Here is a 25,114-nt window from a genome sequence, read left to right on the forward strand (position 1 = left end):
ACTTTTTTCTGGTAGTTATAAATAAACCAAAAATTTTCTAAACTGGGAGGTAATAAGTTGGAAATTTCTAAAGGTGCTTGATTTGCACTACCTGTTTTTACATAGTGTCTATATTTTACAGGTGAAGAAAGCTAAAAATTTCAAGTAGAAAGAGAATTTGTTTCTAAATACCTCTTGAGGTTTTGGTGTTTCTGGAAAAGATTTAATAATTGCTGGAAATGAGTACAAGATTGATTTACTTTGAAGAATGATTTTTTTTTTTAAAGAGATTTCTTGATCAGCATTCTGCTTTAATTGGGACTTTTGAGATGGATTGTTTGACTTTTACTTAAATTTAAATATTTTATGATTAGATAATATATAACATTTTGGATACGCTTATGAAACATTGAACCCTGCATTTTATTTTACAGTGTAGCTCTCGCAATATATTACCACATCAAAAACAGGTATGTGGATGATTAATTTTGTGCTAAAAACATTACACGTTATCTCCTACTATGTTTTTCTCTCTTTTTTTCCCTATTATGTCTACTTGCTTCAGCCTTTATATTCTCTAGTCATGTTTTCTTGGAATTTCTAGAGTTAGTACAATTTACCAAAACTTCCCAGGTAAGTGCCAAACTGCTTCTCAATCAGAGGAGACCAAATGGGTGTTTGTGTTTGAAGCCAGCAAAACAGAACACATCTTGATAATGCTCAGCTTTCCTCTTCACTCTTGATTTCCTGTATAATTTGTTTAAACATTCTTTTATAAAAATTATTTTAAAAATTTACTATGTGCAACTTCAACATGAGAAAAAAATGCTTATAGTTTTAAATCAGTAGAAGAAATTATGGTATAAATTTAGATATAAACTATTTTAATGTAGTAGAATCCTTCTCTCTGATATAAGTGAATCTGGAGACAATTTAGTTAAAGTCAGTTGAAACAGGAAATCATAGGAAAATCATTCTAAAAATTTACTTTAAACATCTTATCTCAACATAAAATGTGTAAAAAGTACATTCGTTGCCATATTTTTATGCAGCGTCAAAACTTTTGCTTTGAGTCTGGGGCGTTGGTTAGAGTACCAAAGTGACTTTATTTTATAAGCCACACCTGAAATTCATCCTTTCCATATTTTTTTAAGTCAATAGTGACAAAACTTAAGACATTTCTAAAATAATTTGAGTGTAGAATCTTTCAGGTTATGACCACACATAATCTACAACAAATTTATTTTTAGTGATAACTTTTTATTGGGTGTTTCCAAAGCATTCCTTCTTTATTTTCAGAAGAACAAAGCCACTCTCATTGCAGTCATATTTCATTGATTGATATATAACATTTTCATATGTTACATGAATATAACAAGTACAACTCGTGTGAACCAATTCTGGGAACAAGCACAGCCACCTCATGGTTAGCATGGCTCTCAGTGAGGGGAGCCACATCATCGTCAGTCTGCTTTACAAAGGGGACATTGGAGAGTTGTGGTAAGTCAGAGAAGTGGAGCTTTCATGACAGAGCATCTAATGAATGAACAATGTTATGGGAAAACACAAATACCTGGAAGCAAACACTTGGAAAGGTGTTTTCTGCAGTGACCTTTCTCAGTATTGTAATTGTGACTCCCAAGTTCTTTCTGGTGCTTGAGAATTTTGGATGTAAGAACTTAGAAAATGGAGCATAGTGGAACTTTGAACCTTGCCCAGAATAACTTATCAGTGAAAGTACAGATTTGGTCTTGCTGCCTGTTTCTAAGATAACAGTTCAGACTTTTAAACATTTAAGTCTTACATAACACTATAATACCACTAGTGAAACTTGAATGTGTTCTCAAACCACTTTTGCATTAGCATCTCTCTGTCAGTGATTTCTCAGTTCTTAGACTGTTGTGCATCTCAAAGTTAATTTGTAGCCACAACTGAAAGTAATAAGAACCATCTTTATTAAGCATTTACTCTGGCTACCCTGGTTGCTATTTATATGCTTATCTCATTTAGTTTATAAAACAGTTCCATGAGGTTATACTGATATTATCTCCATTTATCTTAGTAAAGAAACTAAGGCACAGAGAAATAATTTGCTTAAGAGTACAAAGCTAATAAATTGGGGAATTGGGGATTGAACCTAAGCAATATACTGAGACCTTAAATCGTATAATCTACTGGGGTAATGGTGATAAAATGGAACAAAAGTTAGTGAGTAGAAGTGGAGAAAATCCAACTAAAAAAAGTGAGCGTTTGTGAACAGGCATGATAAGCCCACAGATTGTAACCTGAAGGCCTTTGGAAAGAGGCGGCATGACTATGCAGACTTTTTCCTGATAAATCATATTGGGCTAACCTCTGGAACTGGTGATAGATCCAGTAGCTTGATTGAGAGGGTGCTGCTCAGCTGGGATACGTAGCTTTCAATGAAAGTGAGAGCAAAATCCATTTTCTCAGAGGAGTCAGTTTTTTTCCCAGAGTCATTTTAGCTTAAATTCTTATTCCTCATTTTATATTTTTGATCCTATATTTTCATTTTTAAAGTTACTTCTGGTGAATATTTCTCTAGAATGCTGAATAGCTTTTTAGGGTCTCTCATTCATCAGAAATATTGAACAGGAGTGAACTGCCCAAGGAAATGGGATGCAGGGCCAGGCTTTGTCACACAGCCCCTTGAAGATCTTGCAGAGGCTGTTAGTGAGATGAGGGACCAGCTGATTCTTACTAGCCGGGTCGTTATAAAAGAAGTGTAACTGGGTGCACCCAGAAGGAGCTGTCTTTATGTTTTCAGACCCTGTTAGCAGGTCCTGCCTAGTTGAACCTTTCTTTTACTTAGGCTTATCTAAATCTTTGTTGCCTGTCTTCCTGTAGGCTAGTGAAAATGAGCACAGGTATGAATGCCCAAAGCTTTAAAAATAATTTCTGTTGTGTAAACATAGTAATGAAAACAGAGTTGTTCTGTTAAGCTCTTTCTTTCTGTTTTTATACAGACAGTAAATTTGTAGAGCAGAAATTATAGTGTTTGCTACAAAGGGTATATGCTAGGGACAGGTCTGTACCCTTCTGATATTCACAAGCCTAATCAGCATTGGAAGCACAGACTGTGGGAATTATATGATGTTACTAAAAGCAATGGTTTCCAAATTTGCTTTTTAAAGAATAGTTTTTAGGCCGAAGGCAAGTGACATAAAACAGATGAAAGGAGAGCTGTTGCTGGTGAAGTATGGTTGGTGTCTACAGAGCCCCGCTCAAAACACTGTGCCTACAGGGAAAGCCATCACTTTAAATGGCATTTACTGGCCCTGGTAACAACGAGCCATTCTTTTATAGGTTTATAGGTTACTGAATTAAGCTTTTCTACATGTCACCTCTTGTTTTTCAGTGTAAAATTTTGAAACTCTTAATTAACAAAGTGTTTAAGTTGCATGTTGTGAAAACTTCAAATTAGTTTCTAGGACACACTGAATGTTCATTTTTGCCCTTGAACTTCTTTCCTATCAACTACAACATAGTAATGGTTTAAGCATATCCATCAGCCTTTGCTCAGAAAGAAGATGTTTAAAGAAGTTTATCACTTGCTTAGATTTAGTTCATTTGAAAACTCAGAAAATGAAAATCTAGATTTTTTTACCTTAGGTTAATTCAATTAAATGTGGTTCATAACCTTTATTTCATAGACTGCTCAAACAAAAATGATTAAATATTGTACATAAGAAAAATTATTGCTCATGGGTAGCCAATAGCATCTCCTACATTTAACACTGACTTCAGTTTCTTAAAACATACTAAGTCAAAATATTTTTTTATTTTATTTTGAATGACATTCTTATAGAAAGTAAACTCCATTTTCTTTTATTTTCCCTACCAGGGACCCAGATGGAAGGATGCTCTTAGATATTTTTGATGAAAACCTTCACCCTCTTTCGGTAATCTCCACCTTCTGATGTTGTTTAATTATTTCTCTTTTGTTTTTATTGGGTGGCCAGTCATCTGAAAACATTTCCTTCCCCAGAAATCCGAAGTGCCACCAGATTATGACAAACACAACCCAGAGCAGAAGCAGATTTACCGGTTTGTTCGGACACTGTTCAGTGCTGCTCAGCTGACGGCTGAATGTGCCATTGTCACCCTGGTGAGTGCCTTCACGATGACACAGCCATTCTGTAGTCCACTGGGTGGGGTGCAAGCAGGGGATCTCACCAGGTGCCCTAGGGAAACCACATCTTTGCCTTCAAGATTGTCTTTTTTTTTTTTTCTGGGAGAGTAGAGAATGGATCTCCCAATAGAGGGAGTGAAGTCTGTTCCACAGTCCCCACCTAAAGTCAGTGGTAAAATCACCTTCAGAGCCAGTAAATGTCAAAATGTTAAATGCAGGTAAGTAAAACCTTGGGCTAAAGAGAAATAAGAACTAAAGCCACTCACTTCCTGCTAACATCCAGATTTCCTGTTGTTGATTCCCTACAAAGGTTTTAATGACATGAATTAGAGATGAAGAACATATACATCCTATATGAATGCCTGCTATATATTACTGTCTTCTCTTTTGTGATTTTTGTGATAATAATGCATCTGTAAGATATTCAAAGACAACTTGGAGGTAATCTGCACTTTAAGACTCAAATAAGAGATAAATATCTATATTCTTACTTAGATTCTTAAAACTTTAGGGGCTATTTAGGTCAGCTCTCATTTGGGAAATAGATTTGACAGTGGAACCCATTCTCACTGACCTTTATGTTGTGTGCAACTCAGATAAGAAGTTAGCTCTGCCTGTGAATGAGCCATACCAGAGGAAGATCAGAATGCCATTCCCTGTTGTTTCTGAGAAGAGATTATTGTCTAATAGAAAGTTTGCAGGCCACCCAAGGACCTTTTGTATCTCTGCCACACTAAGAGCTTTGTGCCCTTCAGCTAATTCAACAGTAAACCTGTTTGTTTATTCATTCATTTGTTCATCCATTTGTTTGTTCACTCTTTCTCTCACTAAACTTGCCACCTACTGGGTAAAACAGACATTCATTAAGTAATTGCTGGGTGATTTAGAATGATTCTACGTTCTTCTGTCATATCTGAGAAGTATATTTATTGCTTAGCCTTCTTCCTCCAAAGGATTTCAAGTTCTTAAAAAACAAACTGCAGGGAAACAGGGTTGAAATTGTTGAAAAGGGAAATGGCGATGAAGAGAAAAGATGGGTAGGAAAACCAGATGAAACCATGGATGAGATTAGTACTAAACTTCATACCATGAAAAAGATTTATCTTGAAGCTGCTGAGATGGAATGTGGTGGGCATATTTTACCTTTAATTCCTACGAGAATTATGGCCTGACTCTGACTCGATTGTTAAGAGAAGGCTAATGTCCTGTGGAGGACACAGGACTGAGATCTTAATCCCTGCCGCTTCCCCAGTTTCAGCCCAGATGTTGAGAGAACATCTAAAGTGTTCTCCCCCAGAGGGTCATGGGGACAATTGGTTAGTTCATGTCTTTAGAGTACTGTAGGAGTGGTACATTTTTATTGGTAATTGTAACTACTGATATCTTCACTCGTCCGGATAGATAAACTGGTGGCTTAGCAGGAGATTAGCTTGTACTGGGGTCTTGATAGCTACAGTTCAAAGATGAGCAGCTTTGGGGTCCCACATAGTGGGCACAGCACTGCAGACTGATTCTCTTGTGACTGAGAGTCAGCCTGCACACCTGTGGGCAGAAGGCAGATAGATGCATGCTCTGGGCAAGACCCTTGTATGATAATTCTTCCTTTCTTTGTGTCCCTTGGAATTAGAAGTAGCCATTTAGAACAGGTTCAGTCTAGAGTTGACAGAGATGCATTAATCTCTACTTTTCTCCTGGGCATTCTCTTGGCATCTTGGCATGCCACCCAGGAGGAGGTGGGTGGTAGGGGAAGGACAATAGTTCTCTCTGGTCCTGCTGCCCACGAAGAACAGAACTGCAGCCTCCCTGTGGTAAGAGAGCTTCCAGGACCTTCAAATACCCAGAATGGAGTTATAACTCGAAGCAGATATTTCATAGCTTCATTAACAATAACTAAATATCACTGAATATATTTTTTAGTTTTGCAGAATATTCTAAAAGCTATGATATGTGTTATTGATACTGACACATTTTAAAAAAGAGGTTGAGGTAATTAATATTGCACCTTGATGATCTCTAATGTTTTCACATAAGGGCACTGTGTAATATTCTCAACAACAGCTGTGGAAAGCTGGGGTTGGGTAGAAGGCTATGGTGCCCAACTGCCCCTCCATACAGCCCATCCTTTCCCTCAGGACTTATTGCAGCTGGGTTATACTTAGAGCCATGAACAATCTTTTCAGTCCCCTGTGTGGTACCTGGATAACAAACCATAGCTCCCTGTCTAAGCCAAGGATTTTGATTATGGGGATGAGAAGCCCACACAAAGAGGCTAAGGCAGGAGATTTATTGGAAGGGTCAGGAGTCCCATACATGCCTGTCCTCACCCTATAATGAGATCAACAGCAGGTTCCTTTCTCTGGGGCTGTCTCTTCTTGCCTCTGCTCCACCCTTTGGGTCTACCAGTACTAAATTCCAGGCTGCCTTCTGTTCAGATGGATGTGGCCGGGAAGTAGCTGGCCTAACCCTGACTCTCTGTCACTTTTTCACTTAAGGCCCAACACTGGCTAATTGAACCTCTGGTGTTTAGTTTAGATTTTGGAGAGGGGATGAATTTTGATGGCCTTCATCAGTGATTGGCTCAGTTCCTTTGAAAGGGGCCCAGGGCTCTGTCCTGAGCCATTGTTTTTCTCACTGTGTACTTTCCTTTGCTCAAAATCTCTGGTGCTTCCCCATCTTTCTCTGAGGATGACAAAGAGAAGGCCCTTACATGACCTGTAGCAAGATTAGGCCACCTCTCATCTCAGCTCAGCTGCTACCACTCTTCCATCTGGGCCTCTTGGTCTTTCCTGCACATACCAGTACTTGCCTTGGGACTTGGGCACGTGACACCATCTGGGCCTAGAATCCTCTTTGAAGGATGTGCACGTGGTGCCTCCCTGCCTTTCTTCAAGTCTTTGCTCAAAGGGTAGTTCTATAACCTGCTTCCTCGCCCCCCACATTCCCTTCTCATCATTTCCTGCTTTCTTTTTCTTCATAGCACTTATCACCAGTTAACATTCTTTAGGTTTTACTCATTTATCTTATTTTGTTTGTAAGTTTTATGATTAAGATTTTTTTAAAAATCTTTTTGTCTTTCTTGTTCACTACAATATGACCAGCATCTGGAACACAGCCAGGTACCTAATAAATATTTATTAAATGTCAGAGTAAGTATAGTAATAACTACCTACTGCTGAAGTAAATAAAAGTGGTATTGATGTACCTCACACTTTGCCTGAAACACAGGGAGCATTCAGTAGCTATTTGCTGTAGTCTTCCCGTACCCCGGGCGTTTTATAACTTTAACTCCTATTCTGCTGTTTCACTGCTTACGTTATTTAGGTAAGCTTTCTGAAGGGAGGGTGGCAAAGTCTTTAGCTCTGGAGACATTGCCCAGCCAAGCCTCTGACTGAGTGTTGTCTACAAGAATGGTTCTATCTAGAGAGTGGCAGTGATGGGTTATGGGAGGGAGAGAGGAAGCCATTTGGAGAAATGTCTATTCAGATTCTTTGCCCATTTTTAAATTGGATTGTCTTTGTATTAGTGAATTCTAAGAGTTCTTTATATGTTCTGGCTTACAAGTCCCTTGTCATGTAATGATTCACAAGTATTTTCTCCTATTCTCTTGTTGTCATTTCACTTTCTTAAAGCTATCATTTACAACATAGGTTTTCATTTTCATAAAGCCCAATTTATATATATATTTTTGTTTTATCTTTTGTGCTTTTGGTGTTGTATCTAAGACACCATTGAAGAGCTCAGGGTGATATGATTTACTCCTGTATTTTCTTTTAGGAGTTACGTGATTTTAAGGCTTACATTTGGGTATATGATCCATTTTTAACTCGTTTTTGTGAGGTAGGGGTCCAAATTCATTCTTTTGCTGTGGATATCTAGTTTTCCCCTTGCCATTTGTTGAATTCCACTTTCCTCGTTGAATTGTTTTGTCACTGTTGTCAAAAATCAGTCATAAATGTGCAAGTTTATTTCTGGAGTTTCAGTTTTATTCCATTGATCTGTATTTCCTTATGTCCATACCACACTGTCTTGATTACCATACCTTTGTAGTTGAAGTCAGAAAGTAAGACTCTCCCAACTATGTACTTCTCCTTCAAGATTTTTTGGGCTGTTCTGTGACCCTTACATTTCCATATGAATTTTAAAGTTAGCTTGTTAAGTTTCCGCAAAACAAACAAACAAAACCATCTAGGGTTTTGACAGGGACTGCATTGAATGCATAGATCAATTTGGGAAATATTTTAGGCCAACACTAGCAAGTCTTACTATCCATGAACATGGGGTGTCTTTTCATTTAGATTTTCTTCAGTTTCATTCACCAGTTTTATAGTTTTCAGTACATAAGTCTTATACTTTGTTTAATTTATTCCTAGGTATTTAATGTTGTTTCATGCAATTCCTAAGTAGAATTGATTTCTTAATTTCATTTTCAGATTGTTTGTTGCTAGTGTATAGGAATAGAATTTAATTTTGTAAATTGATCTTATATCCTCCCACAATGTTGGACTCATTTTAGTTCTAACAGTGTTTTATTAGATTCCTTAGAATTTTATACACGCAAGATCATGTCATTTGCAAACTTTACTTCTTCTGTTCTAGGCTGGATGCTTTTTATTCGTTTTTCTGGCATATTTGCCTTGGCTAGACCTCTAGCTTATTGTTGAATAAAAGTGGTGAGAGTGCACATCCTTGTTTTATTCATGACCTAACAGGGAAAGGGAAAGCTTTCAGTCTTTTTCTGTTAAATACGATGTTATTTTCATAGATGCTTTTTGTCAAATTGAGGAAGTTCCCTTCTGTTCCTAATTTTGTGGAGTGTTTTTTTTCTTAAAAGAGTATTTGATTCTGTCAGATGCTTTTTCTGCATGTACTGAGATCATGTGGTTTTTGTTCTTAATTGATATGTTAAAATCAACCTTGCATTCTTGGGAGAGATTATCCCACTTGGTTGTGGTATACAATTATTTTTATGTGTTGCTGGATTTGCTTTGCTGGTATTTTGTTGAGGATTTTTTCATCTCTATTTGTAGCAGATAGTGTTCTTTGATTTTCTTATGATCTCTTTGGTTTGGAGTCAGTGTAATACTGACTTCCTGAGTTAGGAAGCATTCCTTCTTCTGTTTTTCTGAAGAGTTTGAGGTTTGGTATTAATTCTTATTTCAGTGTTTGTTAGAATTCACCACTGAAGTCATTGGTCAGGATTTTTCTTTCTTGGAAGTTTTTATATTAGGAATTCCATCTCTTTCCTTATAGGTCTGTTCCAGTTAACCTATTTCTTCTTCAATCAGTTTGTGTCTTTCTAGGAATTTGTTTCATAACTTAATCCAATTTGTTGGATAACAGTTGTGTATAGTATTCTCTTAAAATTCTTTTTAGTTCTGTAAAATCTGTCATAATGCCTCATTTTGTTTCTGCTTTTACTAATTTCAGTCTTCTTTTTTTCTTGGTTGGTCTGACTAAAGGTTTATCAATTTTAGTGATCTTTCTTTTTAAAAAAAAGTTTTTTTTTTAACGTTTATTTATTTTTGAGACAGAGAGAGACAGAGCATGAACAGGGGAGGGGTAGAGAGAGAGGGAGACACAGAATCTGAAACAGGCTCCAGGCTCTGAGCTGTCAGCACAGGGCCCGACGCGGGCTCAAACTCACGGACGGCGAGATCGTGACCTGAGCCGAAGTCGGCCACTTAACTGACTGAGCCACCCAGGCGCCCCTTTAGTGATCTTTCTAAAGAACCAACATTCAGTTTTATTGATTTTCTATTTTTCTATTCTCCATTTCATTTATTTCCTCTCTATATTAATTCCTTCCTACTGCTTGCTTTAGTTTTAGTTTGCTCTTCTTCTTTTTCTTCTAGTTTCTTACAGATATTATTTAGAAATCAATTGTATATTATTTCACTTGGTAGAGAATTAAAATACCCAAGTGGGAGTTAACCAAAGAAATTATAGCTTATGGTGGAAGGTTAGTTATTGATTTGAGATACTCCTTTTTTAATATAGGAATTTAATAAATTTCCCTCTAAGCTTCATTGCATATATTTTGGTATGTTGTTTGGTATGTTAATTTTTATAGATATATTTTCTTGAGTAAGGTTTTATTTCAGATATATAGAAAAATTGTGAAGATAGTACAGAGTTCCCATATATCTCACACCCAGTTTATTACATCTATAATATTATATAACATCCAGAAACATTATTGGCTTAATATTTGTATGATATTTTGTTCCAGTTAAGGAGCTGATACTGAAACATTATTAACTAAAGTTCGTGCTTTATTCAGAGTTCCTTAGTTTTTACCCATTGTCCCTTTTCTTTTCCAGGATCGCATCCAGAATACCACAGTACATTCAGTTGTCATGTCTCCTTAGGCTCCTCTTGTCTGTAATTATTTCTCAGATTTTCCTTGTTCTTTTTTTTTTAAGTTTTTATTTTAATTCCAGTTAATTAATTTACAGTATTATAGTGGTTTCAGGTGTACAATATAGTGATTCAGCAATTCCATACATCATTAAGTGCTCATCATGGTAGGTGCACTCCTTAATCCCCATCACCTGTTTCACCCAGCACCCCTCCTCTGTGGGAACCATCAGTTTGTTCTCTATAATTAAGAGTCTGTTTCTTGGTTTGTCTCTCTCTTTTTTCCCTTTGCTCATTTGTTTTGTTTCTTAAATTCCACATATGAGTGGAATCATATGGTATTTGTCTTTTTCTGACTGACTTATTTTGCTTAGCATTATACTCTTAGGCTCCATCCATGTTATTGCAAAGGGCAAGATTTCATTCTTTTTTATGGTTGAATAATATCTCATTGTATACACACACACATATACATGCAATATATATATGTATACATGCAATACACATATATATATATATATGCCATATATATATATATACACACACACACACACACACACACACACATACACACACACACACACACGACATCATCTTTATTCATTCATCAATCAAGGGGCACTAGGCTGCTTCCACAATTTGGCTATTGTAAATAATGCTGCAATAAAGTTTGGGGCGCATGTATCCCTTTGAATTAGTGTTTTGTAGCTTTGGGTATGCAGTAGTGTGATGGCAGGATCATAGGGTATTTCTAGTTTTAACACTTTGAGGAACCTATACTGTTTTCCACATCGGCTGCACCAGTTTGCATTCCCACCAACAAGCGCATGAGTGTTCCTTTTTCTCTACATCCTTGCCAACACCTGTTGATTCCGGTATTGTTGATTTCAGCTATTCTGACAGGTTTAAGTTGGTACCTCAATGCGGCTTTGATTTGCATTTCCCTGATGGTAGGTGATGATGAGCATCTTTTCATGTGTCTATTGGCCATCTGTATGTCTTTTTTGGAGAAATGTCTGTTCATGTTTTCTCTCCATTTTTTAATTGGAGTATTTGGTTTTGGGTTTGAAGTTTTTCTAAGTTCTTTATATACTTTTTTTTTTTTTAATTTTTTTTTTCAACGTTTTTTATTTATTTTTGGGACAGAGAGAGACAGAGCATGAACGGGGGAGGGGCAGAGAGAGAGGGAGACACAGAATCGGAAACAGGCTCCAGGCTCTGAGCCATCAGCCCAGAGCCTGACGCGGGGCTCGAACTCACGGACCACGAGATCGTGACCTGGCTGAAGTCGGACGCTCAACCGACTGCGCCATCCAGGCGCCCCATATATACTTTTGATACTAACCCTTTATCAGATATGCCACTTGCAAATATTTTCTCCCATTGTATAGGTTGCCTTTTAGTTTTGTTGATAGTTTCCTTTACTGTGTGGAAGCTTTTTATTTTGATGTAGTCCCAAGAGTTTATTTTTGGTTTTGTTTTCCTTGCCTCAGGAGTCATATCTTAAAAAAAAAAAAAAAAAAAGAATTGCTATGCCTGATGTGAAAGAAGTTACTGTCTGTGTTCTCTTGTAAGATTTTTATGGTTTTAGGTCTTTAATACATTTTGAGTTTATTTTTGTGTATGGTGTAAGAAAGTGGCCCCGTTTCATTCTTTTGCATGTGGTTGTCCAGCTTCCTAACACCATTTATTGGAGAGACTGTCTTTTTCCCACTGCATATTCTTTCCTGCTTTGTTGAAGATTAATTGACCATATAATTGTGGGTTTATTTCTGGGTCTTCTGTTCTGTTGATCTATGTGTCTTTGTGTATGTGTGTGCCAGTACCATGCTGTTTTGATTACTACAGCTTTGTAATATAACTTGGAGTCTAGAATTGTGATGCCTCCACCTTTACTCTTCTTTTCCACGATTGCTTTGGCTATTTGGGGTCTTCTGTGTTTCCATACAAATTTTAGGATTGTTTGTTCTAGTTCTGTGAAAAATGCTGTTGATATTTTGATAGGGACTGCATTAAATATGTAAATTACTTTGGATAGTATAGACATGTAACAATATTTGTTCTTGCAACCATGAGCATGGAAAGTCTTCCCATTTCTTTGTGTCGTCTTCAGTTTCTTTCATTTCTTCAGTTTCTTTATAGTGTTCAGAGTAGGGGTATTTTACCTCTTTGGATAGGTTTATTCCTGGGTATCTTACTATTTTTGGTGCAGTTGTAAATGGGATTTTTAATTTCTCTTTCTGCTGGTTCCTTCTTGGTATGTAGAAATACAATACAAATTTCTGTACATTGATTTTGTACCCTGTGGCTTTACTGAATTTGTTTATCAGTTCTAGCGGTTTTTTGGTGGAGTCTTTGAGGTTTTTTGTATATAGATAGTATCGTGTCATCTGCAAATAGTGTAAGTTTTACTTCTTCCTTACTGATTTGGATGCCTTTTATTTCTTTTTGTTGTCTGATTGCTGTGGCTAGTACTTCTAGTACTATGTAGAATAAACATGAGAATGATGTCCTTGTTTTGTACCTGACCTTAGGGGAAAAGCTGAGGGTGATGTTAGCTGCAGGTTTTTCATATATGGTCTTCGTTATGTTGAGGTTTGTTGAGGGTTTTTAATCATGACTTGAAATGATCATTTAAGTTTTATCCTTCCTTTTGCTAATGTAATGTGTCACATTGATTGATGTGCAAATATTGAACTACCCTTGCTTCCCAGGAATAAATATCACTTGATTGTGGTGAGTGATTTTTTTAATGTATTGTTGGATTTAGTTTGCTGATATTTTGTTAAGGAGTCTATGTTCATCTGTGTTCATCAGAGATACTGGCCTGTAGTTCTTTTTGTGTGTGTTGTCTGTATCTAGTTTTGGTAATCAGAGTAATGTTGGTCTCATAGAATTAATTTGGAATCTTTCCTTTTTCTTCTTCTTCTTCTTCTTCTTCTTCTTCTTCTTCTTCTTTGTTGGGGGTGGGGAATAGTTCAAGAAGAATAGATATTAACTCTTCTCTAAATGTTTGATAGAATTCACCTGTGAAGCCATCTGGTCCTGAACTTTTGTTTCTTGGGAGTTTTTTGATTACTGATTCAGTTTCATTGCTGATAATTGGTCTGTTCAAATTTTCTACTTCTTTCTGTTTCAGTTTTGGGAGGTTATACATTTCTAGGAATTTATCCATTTCTTCTACATTATCCAGTTTGTTAGCTTTATAATATTTCATAATATTCTCTTATAATTCTTTATATTTTTGTGGTGTTGGTTATTGTTTCTCCTTTTTCATTTCTGAATATGAGTCTTTCTCACTGTTTTTTTTTGGGGGGAGAGGGGCGCATCTGGCTAGTATATCAATTTTGTTGATCTTTTCAAAGAACCAGTTCCTAGGTTCATTGATCTGTTCTGTTGTTTTTTAGTGTCTATTGCATTTATTTCTACTCTAATCTTTATTATTTAGTTCTTCGTATTGTTTTGGGGTTTTATTTGTACTTGTTTTTCTAGTTACTTTAGGTGTAAATTTAGGTTGTTTATTTGAGGGTTTTCTTGCTACTTGAGGTAGGTTTGTATTGCTATAAACTTCCCTCTTAGAACAACTTTTGCTGCATCCCAGATATTTTGAATCATTGTATTTTCAAATTCATTTATCTTCATGTATTTTTTTTATTTCCTCTTTGATTTCTTGGTTGACCCATTCATTGTCTAGTAACCTGTTTTAACTTCTATTCTTTCCAGAACATTTCTTGTCGTTGATTTCTAATTTCATAATGCTGTGGTTAGAAAAGATGCTCTTAATGGTGCGGAGCCTGCTTCAGATCCTTTGTCTCCCTCTCTCTCTGCCCCTCCCCTGCTCATGCTCTCTCTCTCTCAAAAATACACATTAGAAAAAAAAAAGATGCATGTATGACTTTGATCTTTTTTAATTTGTTGAGACTTGTTTTGTGGCCTCATGTATGATCTATTCAGGAGAATGTTCCATGTGCACTTGAATGTGTATTCTGCTGTTTTAGGATGGAATATTCTAAATATATCTGTTAGATTCATCTGGTCCAATATTGCATTTAAAGCTAGTTTCCGTGTTGATTTTTTGTTTAGATGATTTACCAATTGCTGTGAGTGGGGTATTAAAATCCTCTATTGTTATTACTGTTGATTACTTCCTTTATGTTTGTTATTAGCTGCTTTATGTGTTTGGGTTCTTCCATGTATGGTCCATAAATATTAACAATTGTTATATTTTCTTGTTGGATTTTTTCCCTTTATAAATGTGTCCTCTTTTGTTTTTTGTTACCGCCTTTGTTTTAAATTCCATTTTGTCCTATGTAAGTATTTCTACCTTGGCTTTCTTTTCACTCTATTTGCATGATAAGTACTTTTCCATCCCTTCACTTTCAATCTGCATATGTTGTTAGGTCTGAAATGAGTTTCTTGTAGACAGTATATAGATGGGTCTTGGTTTTTTATCCATTCTGTCACCCTGTGTCTTTGGATTGGAGTGTGTAGGCCATTTACATTCAAAGTAATTACTGAAAGTTACGTACTTACTGCCATTACTTGTTTTATGGTTGTTTTTGTGGTTCTTCTCTGTTCCTTTCTTCTCTTACTCTCTTTGCTCATAATTTATCGGCTTTCTTTTGTGATATGGATTTCTTTTGTGTGTTGGATTCCTTTCTCTATTTTTTGCATGTCTATTACCAGTTTTTGACTTATGGTTACCATTAGATTTGTATATAACATCTTCTGCATATAGCAGTCTGTATGAAGTTGATCATCACTTAAGTTTGAACCCATTCTTTACTTTCCCTGTTATGTTTTAGGTATATGGTGTATACTTTACATCCTTTTGTGAATCCCTTGATTGATTTTTATAAATATACTTAATTTACTGCTTTTTGTGCTGCCATTTTTTAATTTAATTTAATTTAATTTAATTTAATTTTTATTTTTTTATTTTTTTTTTTTACTTTTGCTTATGGTCTTTCTTTTCCATTCAAAACAATCCCCTTAGTCCCCTTTAACATTTCTTGGAGGGCTGGTTTAGTGGTCATGAATTCCTTTAACTTCTGTTTGTCTGGGAAACTCATTATTTCTCCCTCTATTCTGAATGATAGTCTTGCTGGATGGAGTATTCTTGGCTGCAGGTTGTTTCCTTTCAGCACTTTGATTATATCATGCCACTCCCTTCTGGCCTGCAGAATTTCTACTAAAAAGTCTACTGATAGCCTAATGGGGTTTCCCTATATGTAGCAGTCTTTGTTCTCTTGTTACTTTTCACATTCTCTCTTTATTACTACTTTTTGCCATTTTAATTACTGTGTCTTGGTCTAGATCTCTGAGTTGATTTTGCTGAGGGCTCTCTATGCCTCCTGGATCTGGATTTCTGTTTCCGTCCCCAGATTCAAGAAGTTTTCAGCTATTATTTCTTCAAATAAATTTTCTGCCCTCTTTTTCTCTCTCTTCTCTTTCTGGGATCTGTATAATGCAGTGTTATTATGCTTGATGTTGTCACTGAATTCCCCATACCTATTTTCATTTTTTTGTTATTTTTTCTCTCCTGTTCAGCTTGATTACTTTCCATTACTCTGTCCTCTTGTTGCTCATCAGTTCTACTTTCTCTAGTCTACTATTTGTTCCATCTTGTGTATTTTCAATTTCAGTTACTGAGTTTTTCATTTCTGATTGGGTTTTTTTTTATGTTTTCTATCTCTTTGTTGAGGGTTTCACTGAAGTCCTGCATGCTTTTCTGAAGTCCAGTGAGTATCTTTATGACCATTATTTTCAATTTTCTATCATGCTTATTATCTGTTTTCTTTGGGTCTCTTGATGTGATTTTGTCCTGGTCTTTCATTTGGGACGTATTCTTCTGTCTCCTCATTTTGTCTCTCTGTGTCTGTTTCTATGTATTAGGAAAGTACATCTACATTTCCTGCTGTTGAAAATAGTGGCCTTTTGAAGAAGAGGTCCTGTAGTGCCCTGAAGTGCAATGTCCTCTGTCACCAGAATCTGGCATTTCAGGGGTATCTCCCATGTGTGTTTTGTGTGCCCTGCTGTTGTGGCTAAGCCACTTTTGCCTTCAGTCTAGTTGTCTACAATGGCTCTCTTTGCCTGTTTTGGGAAGGCTTAGTCCCTGTGTTGTTAGTGGGCTAGTCTGGGACTGCCTTGGGCTTGAGTTGAGTCAGACTAAACATTTGCCAGAGATGTAGTAGCACCGAACAGCAGTGGGCTTTCCCTGTTTTGTTGCCAGAGACATTTTCGTTGGTGGAGGGGGGGAACCTGCAGTCATACCAGATGTCTGCCCTCAGCCCACTCCTGGGGCCACAGTCGAACTGGTATGTGTGACTATCTTCCCTGTTCCTGGGTCAGCAGTCACTTTGGGGTTGTGCTAGTCCTGGTTGGGGCTCTTTGCATACTGCCAGACCTCATTAGAGAGGACAAGACGGCAGGAGAACACAGGTGCAGATAACCATTGTTAGCAAGGTTTGTGCTGGTCCGCTAAGGTAGGGGACCTAAGCCTCGGGGACTGAGGCCTGCCAGGTTGGAGAGGGTAGATTTGCAGAAGCACCTGGGCTCAGGACATGCAGTATTAGCAAGGTTTGCTTGGGTCTGTTGTGGGAGGACATCTGGAGCAGAGGCCTGGCTGGAGGTGGCATGTCTGCAGGAGAATGTGGAAGTGTGGGGCACACAGTGAGCAAGTTAGGTGGAGAATGTTTGCACTGTGCGGTTCCAGCAGGTGTCCATGTGTTTATGCTGGGGAGCATGGGAGGGAAATGCCCCCCTCCCTCAGCTCCTTTGTTCCTGGAGAAGTCTCCCAAGGATCTCTGCCCTCCGGACATGCTTGAGGCTAGTAAACAAATCTTCCACCCCTATGCCCCAGGCATTTTTCAGACTGCAATTATTATGCTGTTATTTTCCATGGGGCTGTTTACTGTGCTGTTTAAAGGGCAGGGACTCAGTTTCCTTTCACTCCTCTGCTCTCCCAGAGCTGAACCCACTGATTTTGAAGGTGGTGTTAAACCCCACTGATTGTAAGAACTTGCAAAATTCAGCCCCTCTTGTTTCCAAAGCCCAGTGTTACTGGGGTTTGTCTTCCCCTGTGAGTTCCGCCTGCAAGCTCCCTGGTGTGAGGTTCTGTTTCTCTCCCCTCTCTATGCCCACGTGCCCCTCCCTCCTGGGGACAGTCCTACAAGTCCATTTGTCTCCCAACCGCATCTCTGCCCTTGCTATCCTCTTGATGTGTCCTCTTGTCTACATTTAGCTGTTGAGAGTTTGGTCTGCCAGTCTTCAGGTTGTTTTCTGGGTTATTTATGCTGATGTGGGTGTTAACCTAGTTTTATCCGTGGGAGGAGGTTAGCTTAGGGTCCTCCTACCCCATCTTCCTTGGGAGTTCTAGATTAACTCTTTAAAATAGGATTGGAATAATTTCAGTATCATCAAGATTTTGGTATATATGTATTTGTATTTGCTTTTTATTCCTCCCCCATGCCTTTGAACAGTTTTATTGTGTGTGATCAACTGAATACTCTGTAACTCTAATTGCTCACTAACCTATATTTTCTAGAGACTCCTTAGGATAGTCCTCATGAATTTAAATCTGAAAATTTAATTGAGCAAGAATGTCCTATTAGCAATGAATAGTCTAGGAATATTGTTTAGGAAAAATCAATTATTATTTTACTTGGCAGAGAATTAAAATACCCAGCTGGGAGTTTAGTAAAGAAATTGCAGCTGACCCTTGAATATGGCCTTACTGACAAGTTCTGCTAAATTGCATGCTATTAAGTGGAGCTTATTATGAATGCCTCATCTCCTAACATAACAACCTGCTTCCCTTGGTAATGGAGTGTATTGTAATATCTAATTCCTTTAGTTAGACCTAATGGAAGATCAGACATGGAATCATATTTTTTAGGTTCTTTTTTAGCATTAAATTTATTTTTGGAGAATTTGTATTTCAACCAAGTTCCTTTTTTTTTCCCCCCTAAATTTTTATTTAAATTCTAGTTAGTTAACATATAGTTAGCATATATTGGTTCCAGGAGTAGAATTTAGTGATTCATCACTTACATATTAACACCCAGTGCTCATCAATAACAAGTGCCCTCCCTTTTTTTTTTAGTTTGTTTTTGAGAGAGCACAAGTGGGGAAGGGGCAGAGAGAGAGGAAGACAGAATCCGAAGCACGCTGCAGGCTCTGAGCTGACAAGTGCCCTCTTTAATAAGTATCATGCATTTCAGCCCACCCCCTCACCTCCCTCCATCAACCCTCAGTTTGTTTTCTATTGTTAAGAGTCTCTTATGGTTTGCTTCCTTCTCTTTTTTTTTTTCCACTTCCCCTATGTTCATTTGTTTTGTCTCTTAAATTCCACATATAGGTGAAATCCTATGGTATTTTCTTCCTCTGACTTATTTCGCTTAGCATAATACCCTCTAGTTGTATCCAGGTTGTTGCAAATGGCAAAATTTCATTCTTTTTGATGGCTGAGTAGTAGATTGTATATACAGACCACATCTTTATCCATTCATCAGTCAACAGACATTTGGGCTCTGGGGTGCATGTACCCCTTTCAGTCTGTATTTTTGTATCCTTTGGGTAAATACCTAGTAGTGTAGTTGCTGGGTTGTAGGGTAGTTCTATTTTTAAGTTTTTGAGGAACCTCCATACTGTTTTCCAGAGTGGCTATAGCAGTTTGCATTCCCACCAGCAATGTAACAGGGTTCCCCTTTCTCCTTAGCATTAAATATTATCTTAAATATCATCTAGCATGCTTATTAATGTCTACCAACTATGGTATAAAGTAAGTAAGAAGAAAATTGAGTGGCCACCCATTTGCATTGAGCTAGTGAGAATCTGTTTCAGTGGGGAGCTGGGAGAGATTTGCTTACTTTATCTATGGACAGGAGTAGAGTCTTAGGGTGTAGGGTGAATGTTGTTTCACAACTTCCTTTTTCTCATGCTTTAAAAATCTGGAAGCTTAGTTAGGTCCAGTCTTAGTTTTCTGCTCTTAGTTCACTTTTATTACACATTTTATGATTCTACTTTTTAATTCTTTTGAGTATAGTTGACACACTATGTTACATTAGTTTCAGGTGTACATCATAGTGATTTGACAAGTTTATACATTATGCTATGCCCACTGCAAGTGTAGCTCCTCTTGATGGAAAATGAAAAGAGTTAGTTGTCAGATTGTGACCCCCACAATCTGGGGTCCCAAGGACAGACAGAATCTGGCTGAAATTCTGCTTGACCTGGCCTCGATCTTTACCTGAAGAATTAATTTTCACACAAATAAAAGTCACGATCTAAACATTAGCTCACTCATTTTGTTCATTTAATATAATCAATGCCATTAAAAACTAAAATCTTCAAAAATTGAAAAGATCATTGAGCTCTATTCAATCACCTACTTGTTTTCACCAGTAGTTGTCACAGCCAAATGCTATGTCATGCTACTGTTCAGTGAGAGAGATTTGGAAGCTCCCACAAAGGTCCATAGGATTCAGTTAGCATGCCATGTTTTGTGACTTCCTGGGGCTTACTTGAAAGCCTTTTTCACTTTCTGCACTTGGCACAGTAGAGTGGACCCTGTCTCTCTGGGGCTGTGTCCTCTGAACTTCCTTGTTCACCACTGCACCTGTCTTACAAACCAAGCACTCAGTTTTACCTTTAAGTCCACTCTGCCTTCATAAATACAGTTCCCTTTCTTGTGATTATTCTCTTCCCTAAATCTCCTACACTAAAATGTACCCTCCTATTGCTTTATTCCAGAGCCAAAGCTCTTCTGTAGATGCTATTCCTTATTTGTTCTGCAGGATGATGTGTCTGTTAAACAAGCAGCCTGAGGTCACACCCTGTCCGAGCATTGTGCTAGATTCTGGGCACACAGTGGGAATGAGATGCAGTCCTTGTCCTCTGGGAATTTGTGGCTTACTAGGTGGAGAGACTGGTGAGGCAACTACATATGCTATACTGAGAAAAACACAGCAATGGGAGTGAATGGGAGGGTCACCCAAACTAATTTGGGGTAAGTCAAAGTAGACTTGACCTGTAATGGTTTCCTATTTTATTACTTTCAGTACATTTAGGACTGGACTTCTTCTTAACAGTTTATTGGCTATTTTGTCTTTGGGATTTGAAATATGTTAGTAATTTCGTCTCATGATTTTGTCTTTTAGTATAGTGCCCCTGATCTGTTCTGAGGAATACCTGGTATCTGAGATGACCCATAAGAATCTAGGTTTTTAAGATTTAAAAAATTATTTTTTCATTAATAAAGCCCTAAAAACAGAACAGTAACCTTTCTAAAGCAAAAGAACCATTGTTCATCTACTTACTCATTCAGCAAACATTTGAGTGCCCGCCACCACCCCATCTTGGCCAAACCCCTGTTTCAGTGGAAGAGAAAACATTCTGAACCCTCCTCCAAACTTCCCAGACAATTGACCAATACAAACTGGCAAAAGAAGCCATGACTTCTGCTGCTTTGGAGGAAGCATATGACTCTCCTCTGCCTGTGATTTAGGGATCAAGAGAACCACGGGAGACTCTGTGGAGGAGCTGCGAGCTGATGGTCTGACTTTTCTTTTTTTTTTTTTTTTTTTTAAACATTTTTTTTTTTATTTTTTTTTAACGTTTATTTATTTTTGAGACAGAGAGAGACAGAGCATGAATGGGGGAGGGTCAGAGAGAGGGAGACACAGAATTTGAAACAGGCTCCGGGCTCTGAGCTGTCAGCACAGGGGCCCGATGCAGGGCTCAAACTCACGGACCGCGAGATCGTGACCTGAGCCGAAGTCGGCGCTCAACCGACTGAGCCACCCAGGCGCCCCGGTCTGACTTTTCTTAATCGGCCTGGAGTTTTGCTTCCATTAAGGATCATTTCTTCCTCTTTCCCTCCCTTCTTCTCTTTCTCCCCTCTCCTTCTCTCGCCCTCTTTCCCTCTCTCTCCCTACTCTCCCTCCTGTTTCACCCCTTCGCCTCCCCTGCCCCTCTCCACCCACACGGGCACTGCCTGAAGTGTTTTCACATCTTTAATTTTATTTTTCACTGTGAAAGGGACCACTTCCGTTTCTTTCTTTGACACCTGTGTAATATTGTAAGCCTAATTCAGCACTTAGAAACACCTAGGTTTGCCTTGTAGCTTCTTCTTCAAAGTATACACATCTTAAGCACAGAACATTGTAGATTTTACTTCTTCGCTGCTCCTTCACCCTCTCCAGATGTTAAAACAGGAGGGGCTCTTAAGGCTCTGACCTGGCCCTTTTTTTTCCTCTCTCCTAAGCTGTATCCCCAGGTCATCGTATCCATGCTTAATTCTGTTTTGTGTGTCACAGACACTCGCATTTCTTATCTGAATGCTGTTTCCTTTGAACTTCACAAAGGCGGGTGCACTTCCTGCATGGATGGCATCCTCTGGGGTGTCTCAGACATAAAACGTCCACCTGTAACTGCCTTTCCCCCACGAGGGCTCCCCATCTCAGGAAGCCTCGGAGTCTCCTACAGCAGCCCCACCTGCTTGGTTATTGGGGTCACTGGACTCTGGGATAGGACTGTCGGCTTCACTGCCATGTCCCCAGTGAAAAAAGCCAGAACAAAAAGGCAAGTATTGAATGATTCCTAGAGTAGTCAGATTCATGGAGACAAAGTAGAATGGTGCTTGCCAAAGGCTGGGGGGAGGGGGAACAGGGAGTTGTTTAGTAGGTAGAGTTTTAATTTAGGATGGTGAAAAAGCTCTGGAAATATAGATTGCTGGTGATTTTACAACAGTGTGAATGTACTTAGTGCTACAGTACTGTACACTTAAAAATGGTTAAGTGGTAAATTTTATGTATATTTTAGCACAATAATAAAAAATAGGTTTATCAACATTGTATTTAGATCTACACTTGCCTCAAAATAAAAAGTTTACATATAGAAACATAAGTTTGTTCCATTTACATTGTTTGTTGAAATTTATATTGTTTTTGTTGAATTTGTATTGATATCATAGCTGATAGAGTAAGAAATTAACCTGTGGTACCTGGAATTTGCTCCTACCTTAGAGTCTTTTAAGATACAGCTACATCCACACTGTTCAATTACAGCATGTGTTTGTTTTACATTAGACTAGCTGAGCTCTTTGACTCTTTAAAAATAAGTATGATCAGATGATAAAAATTTGTTTAAAGGCTGGTGAAACAGAGTCCGTTTTAGAATTTATGTGTGCTAGCAGGTAGGACAAAACAGCTCAAGTCCTTTACTTCTGTCATTTTCATGTCTTCCCAGGTATACCTTGAAAGACTTTTAACATACGCAGAGATAGACATCTGTCCGGCCAACTGGAAGCGGATTGTTCTAGGGGCGATCCTTTTGGCCTCCAAGGTTTGGGATGACCAGGCTGTGTGGAATGTGGATTACTGCCAGATCCTGAAAGACATTACGGTGGAGGACATGTGAGTGTGTGTATTTGGGTTGGGGAGTGAGGCACAGTTTGGGTAGGAACCACATACCTTCTGAATAGTCTGTATGGTATGGAGTGAATGAATTTGACTAAATGTCTCTTGTGAGTGGGCACAACAAGGACACACTTGTGGAATATTACATGCAAAAACCTGTACTCCACTTCATTGGGGATCATGAGCAGGCACTGGTTACACTTTTTGATTTTGTAAAACTAATTTCTGAAACTATATTTATATTCTAGGCAAACATTCCTTTACCTTAATTTTAGAAGGTGTAGACTAGGGCGCTTGGATCGACTTCGACTCAGGTCATGATCTCATGGCTCATGAGTTTGAGCCCTACGTTGAGCTTCTGCTATCAGCGTAGAGCCTGCTTTGGATAGTCTGTCTCCCTCTCTGCCCCTCCCCCACCCTCTCTCTCAAAAATAAAATTTAAAATACTTAAATAAATAAATAAATAAATAAGACCGGTGTTGACTAATGCCGTAAGCAGTCTGTGATGGATTTTGTTCTGGCTCTGTATCTCACTGCAGACCACCAATAACAGTGCTCCATACCAACAGCCTAACCCAAAAAGCAGAAGAGCTAAAATACTATCTGTTTCTGTTTAGTTTCAGAGAGAATTTGCAAGTTCAGTTGCTTAAAATCAACATTTTGTTCATGAGCCCTTTCATGTGTCTCATTTGGGCTGCATTTCTCTTCCAGCTGGTCTCAGAGCCCCAGCTCAGTGAAGTGTCACAAGCTTTGAGGGTGGGGGGCATCCACTCCCGCAGCTCTCAGGGCAGCCTTAGGATTTCCCAGATGATTCAGTCCACAGATTGAGGTGAGGATTGTTAACAGGAGACCTGCAGGCCTATAATCTGGGATTTCTGGGATCTGGGAATACAGGAAATAGATTTAAAGCCTCTTAGAGGAGAAAGGAGCTGTTCTGTAAAACAATCAGGATGAACTGTTTACAGTTCCTTATGGTTTTTAGGCATTTCTGACACTATTCTTGCTGAAAGTCTTCTCATGTTCCTCCAGCTTCCTTGAGAAAGCTTTAGGCTGGAGGAGGTTCCCAGCTGTGTCAGTCCACCTCCATTCCCTAGACCCAATAATCCTGGAGATGCGGAACCCTCACGGTTCCATTGTGGGGGTGTCATATGGACACATCACCACTAGCGCCCTTCTTGCCTCTGGTTACTGATTTGATGGCACCTCATTTTTGTGGTACCCTGTGAAGCACACTTGTTTATATTCGTAGGTCTTTTGTTGCAGAGCTTATTTCTGCTATAGACCTAAAAACTCCTTCCTGTGTCTCTAATTCTTTCTTATAAAAAGTAAGAAAAGTCTAAATAAGTTTTTGATAGTAAGGAAAATTAAAGTCTTGATTATATTTCAATGTGTAAACAGCTACTAAAATAATTGTTATTCAGACCACAAAGGAGGGTGCAAGGTGGTAAGAAGTGCTGACTTGTTTCCTTTATTGGGAGTTACTCTCTCAACTTCTTGACATCATTTGACACTGGATTGTGTGCTGCGGGAATGACATCATGGTTGTCATTTTCTTGTTTGTGCTGATGATGTATGTATGAGGGAGGAAAAATTTTCCCTTCTTCCCTTGTTAGGTTGTTTGGTCTGATAATTAAATTGATGTAAGACAAATAAACAGGAGGAAAACACATTCCATTTTGCACATATGGGAGCCCCATAAAAATATGGGACTCACAGGCAGTCAGGCAAGTGAGACTTGTATGCCATCCTGAGCTAAGGAATGGGATAAGGGCCTAGGGCCTCAATGGGGAGGAGGGCAGTTCACAGGAAGATAAAAAGAGCAGATGCTTGGTAATCACATGTTTGCCCCGCCATGGCCATGCAGGCTTTTCCTTTCAGGACATTGAGCCTCAGTAAGGGCTGGTGGTGGCCTGCCTTTCTCTCCCAGAGCAGAGGAGTGGGAAAGGAGGAGCCAAAAGGAGAACCCACACACTTGGTGTGTTCTTGGGGAAGTCACTTTAAAGAATGAGAAATGAAAGATACAGGTCTAGAAATCTGTTCCCTAATGCAGTTGTATTTTTAGGCGTACTCGGAATGCTTTGTGTGTTGTAAGGGAGCACATACGCCAGCATGAAGACCAGCGCTCCTCGGAGCGCTGCAACAGATACCCGGTGTTATGGGCCGAATTGTGTTCTGTCAAAATCCTGTGTTGAAGTTAACCCCCAGG

General features: G+C 38.4%; 1 protein-coding gene across 5 annotated transcripts in view; it reads left to right on the top strand.

Annotated features, from left to right (window-relative positions):
- The window catches only part of CCNY (cyclin Y), a 310,156-nt gene that overhangs the window by 273,666 nt on the left and 11,376 nt on the right, over positions 1–25,114 (top strand). For all 5 annotated transcript variants that reach the window (XM_049627004.1, XM_049627003.1, XM_049627005.1 and 2 more), the window contains 4 exons: positions 414–449; positions 3,845–3,902; positions 3,989–4,108; positions 22,739–22,905. In XM_049627004.1, the coding sequence (XP_049482961.1) occupies positions 414–449; positions 3,845–3,902; positions 3,989–4,108; positions 22,739–22,905 (381 nt within the window). The remainder of the gene's footprint in view (positions 1–413; positions 450–3,844; positions 3,903–3,988; positions 4,109–22,738; positions 22,906–25,114) is intronic.

The sequence above is a fragment of the Panthera uncia genome, chromosome B4, assembly GCF_023721935.1.
Source record: "Panthera uncia isolate 11264 chromosome B4, Puncia_PCG_1.0, whole genome shotgun sequence".
Taxonomy (NCBI): domain Eukaryota; kingdom Metazoa; phylum Chordata; class Mammalia; order Carnivora; family Felidae; genus Panthera; species Panthera uncia.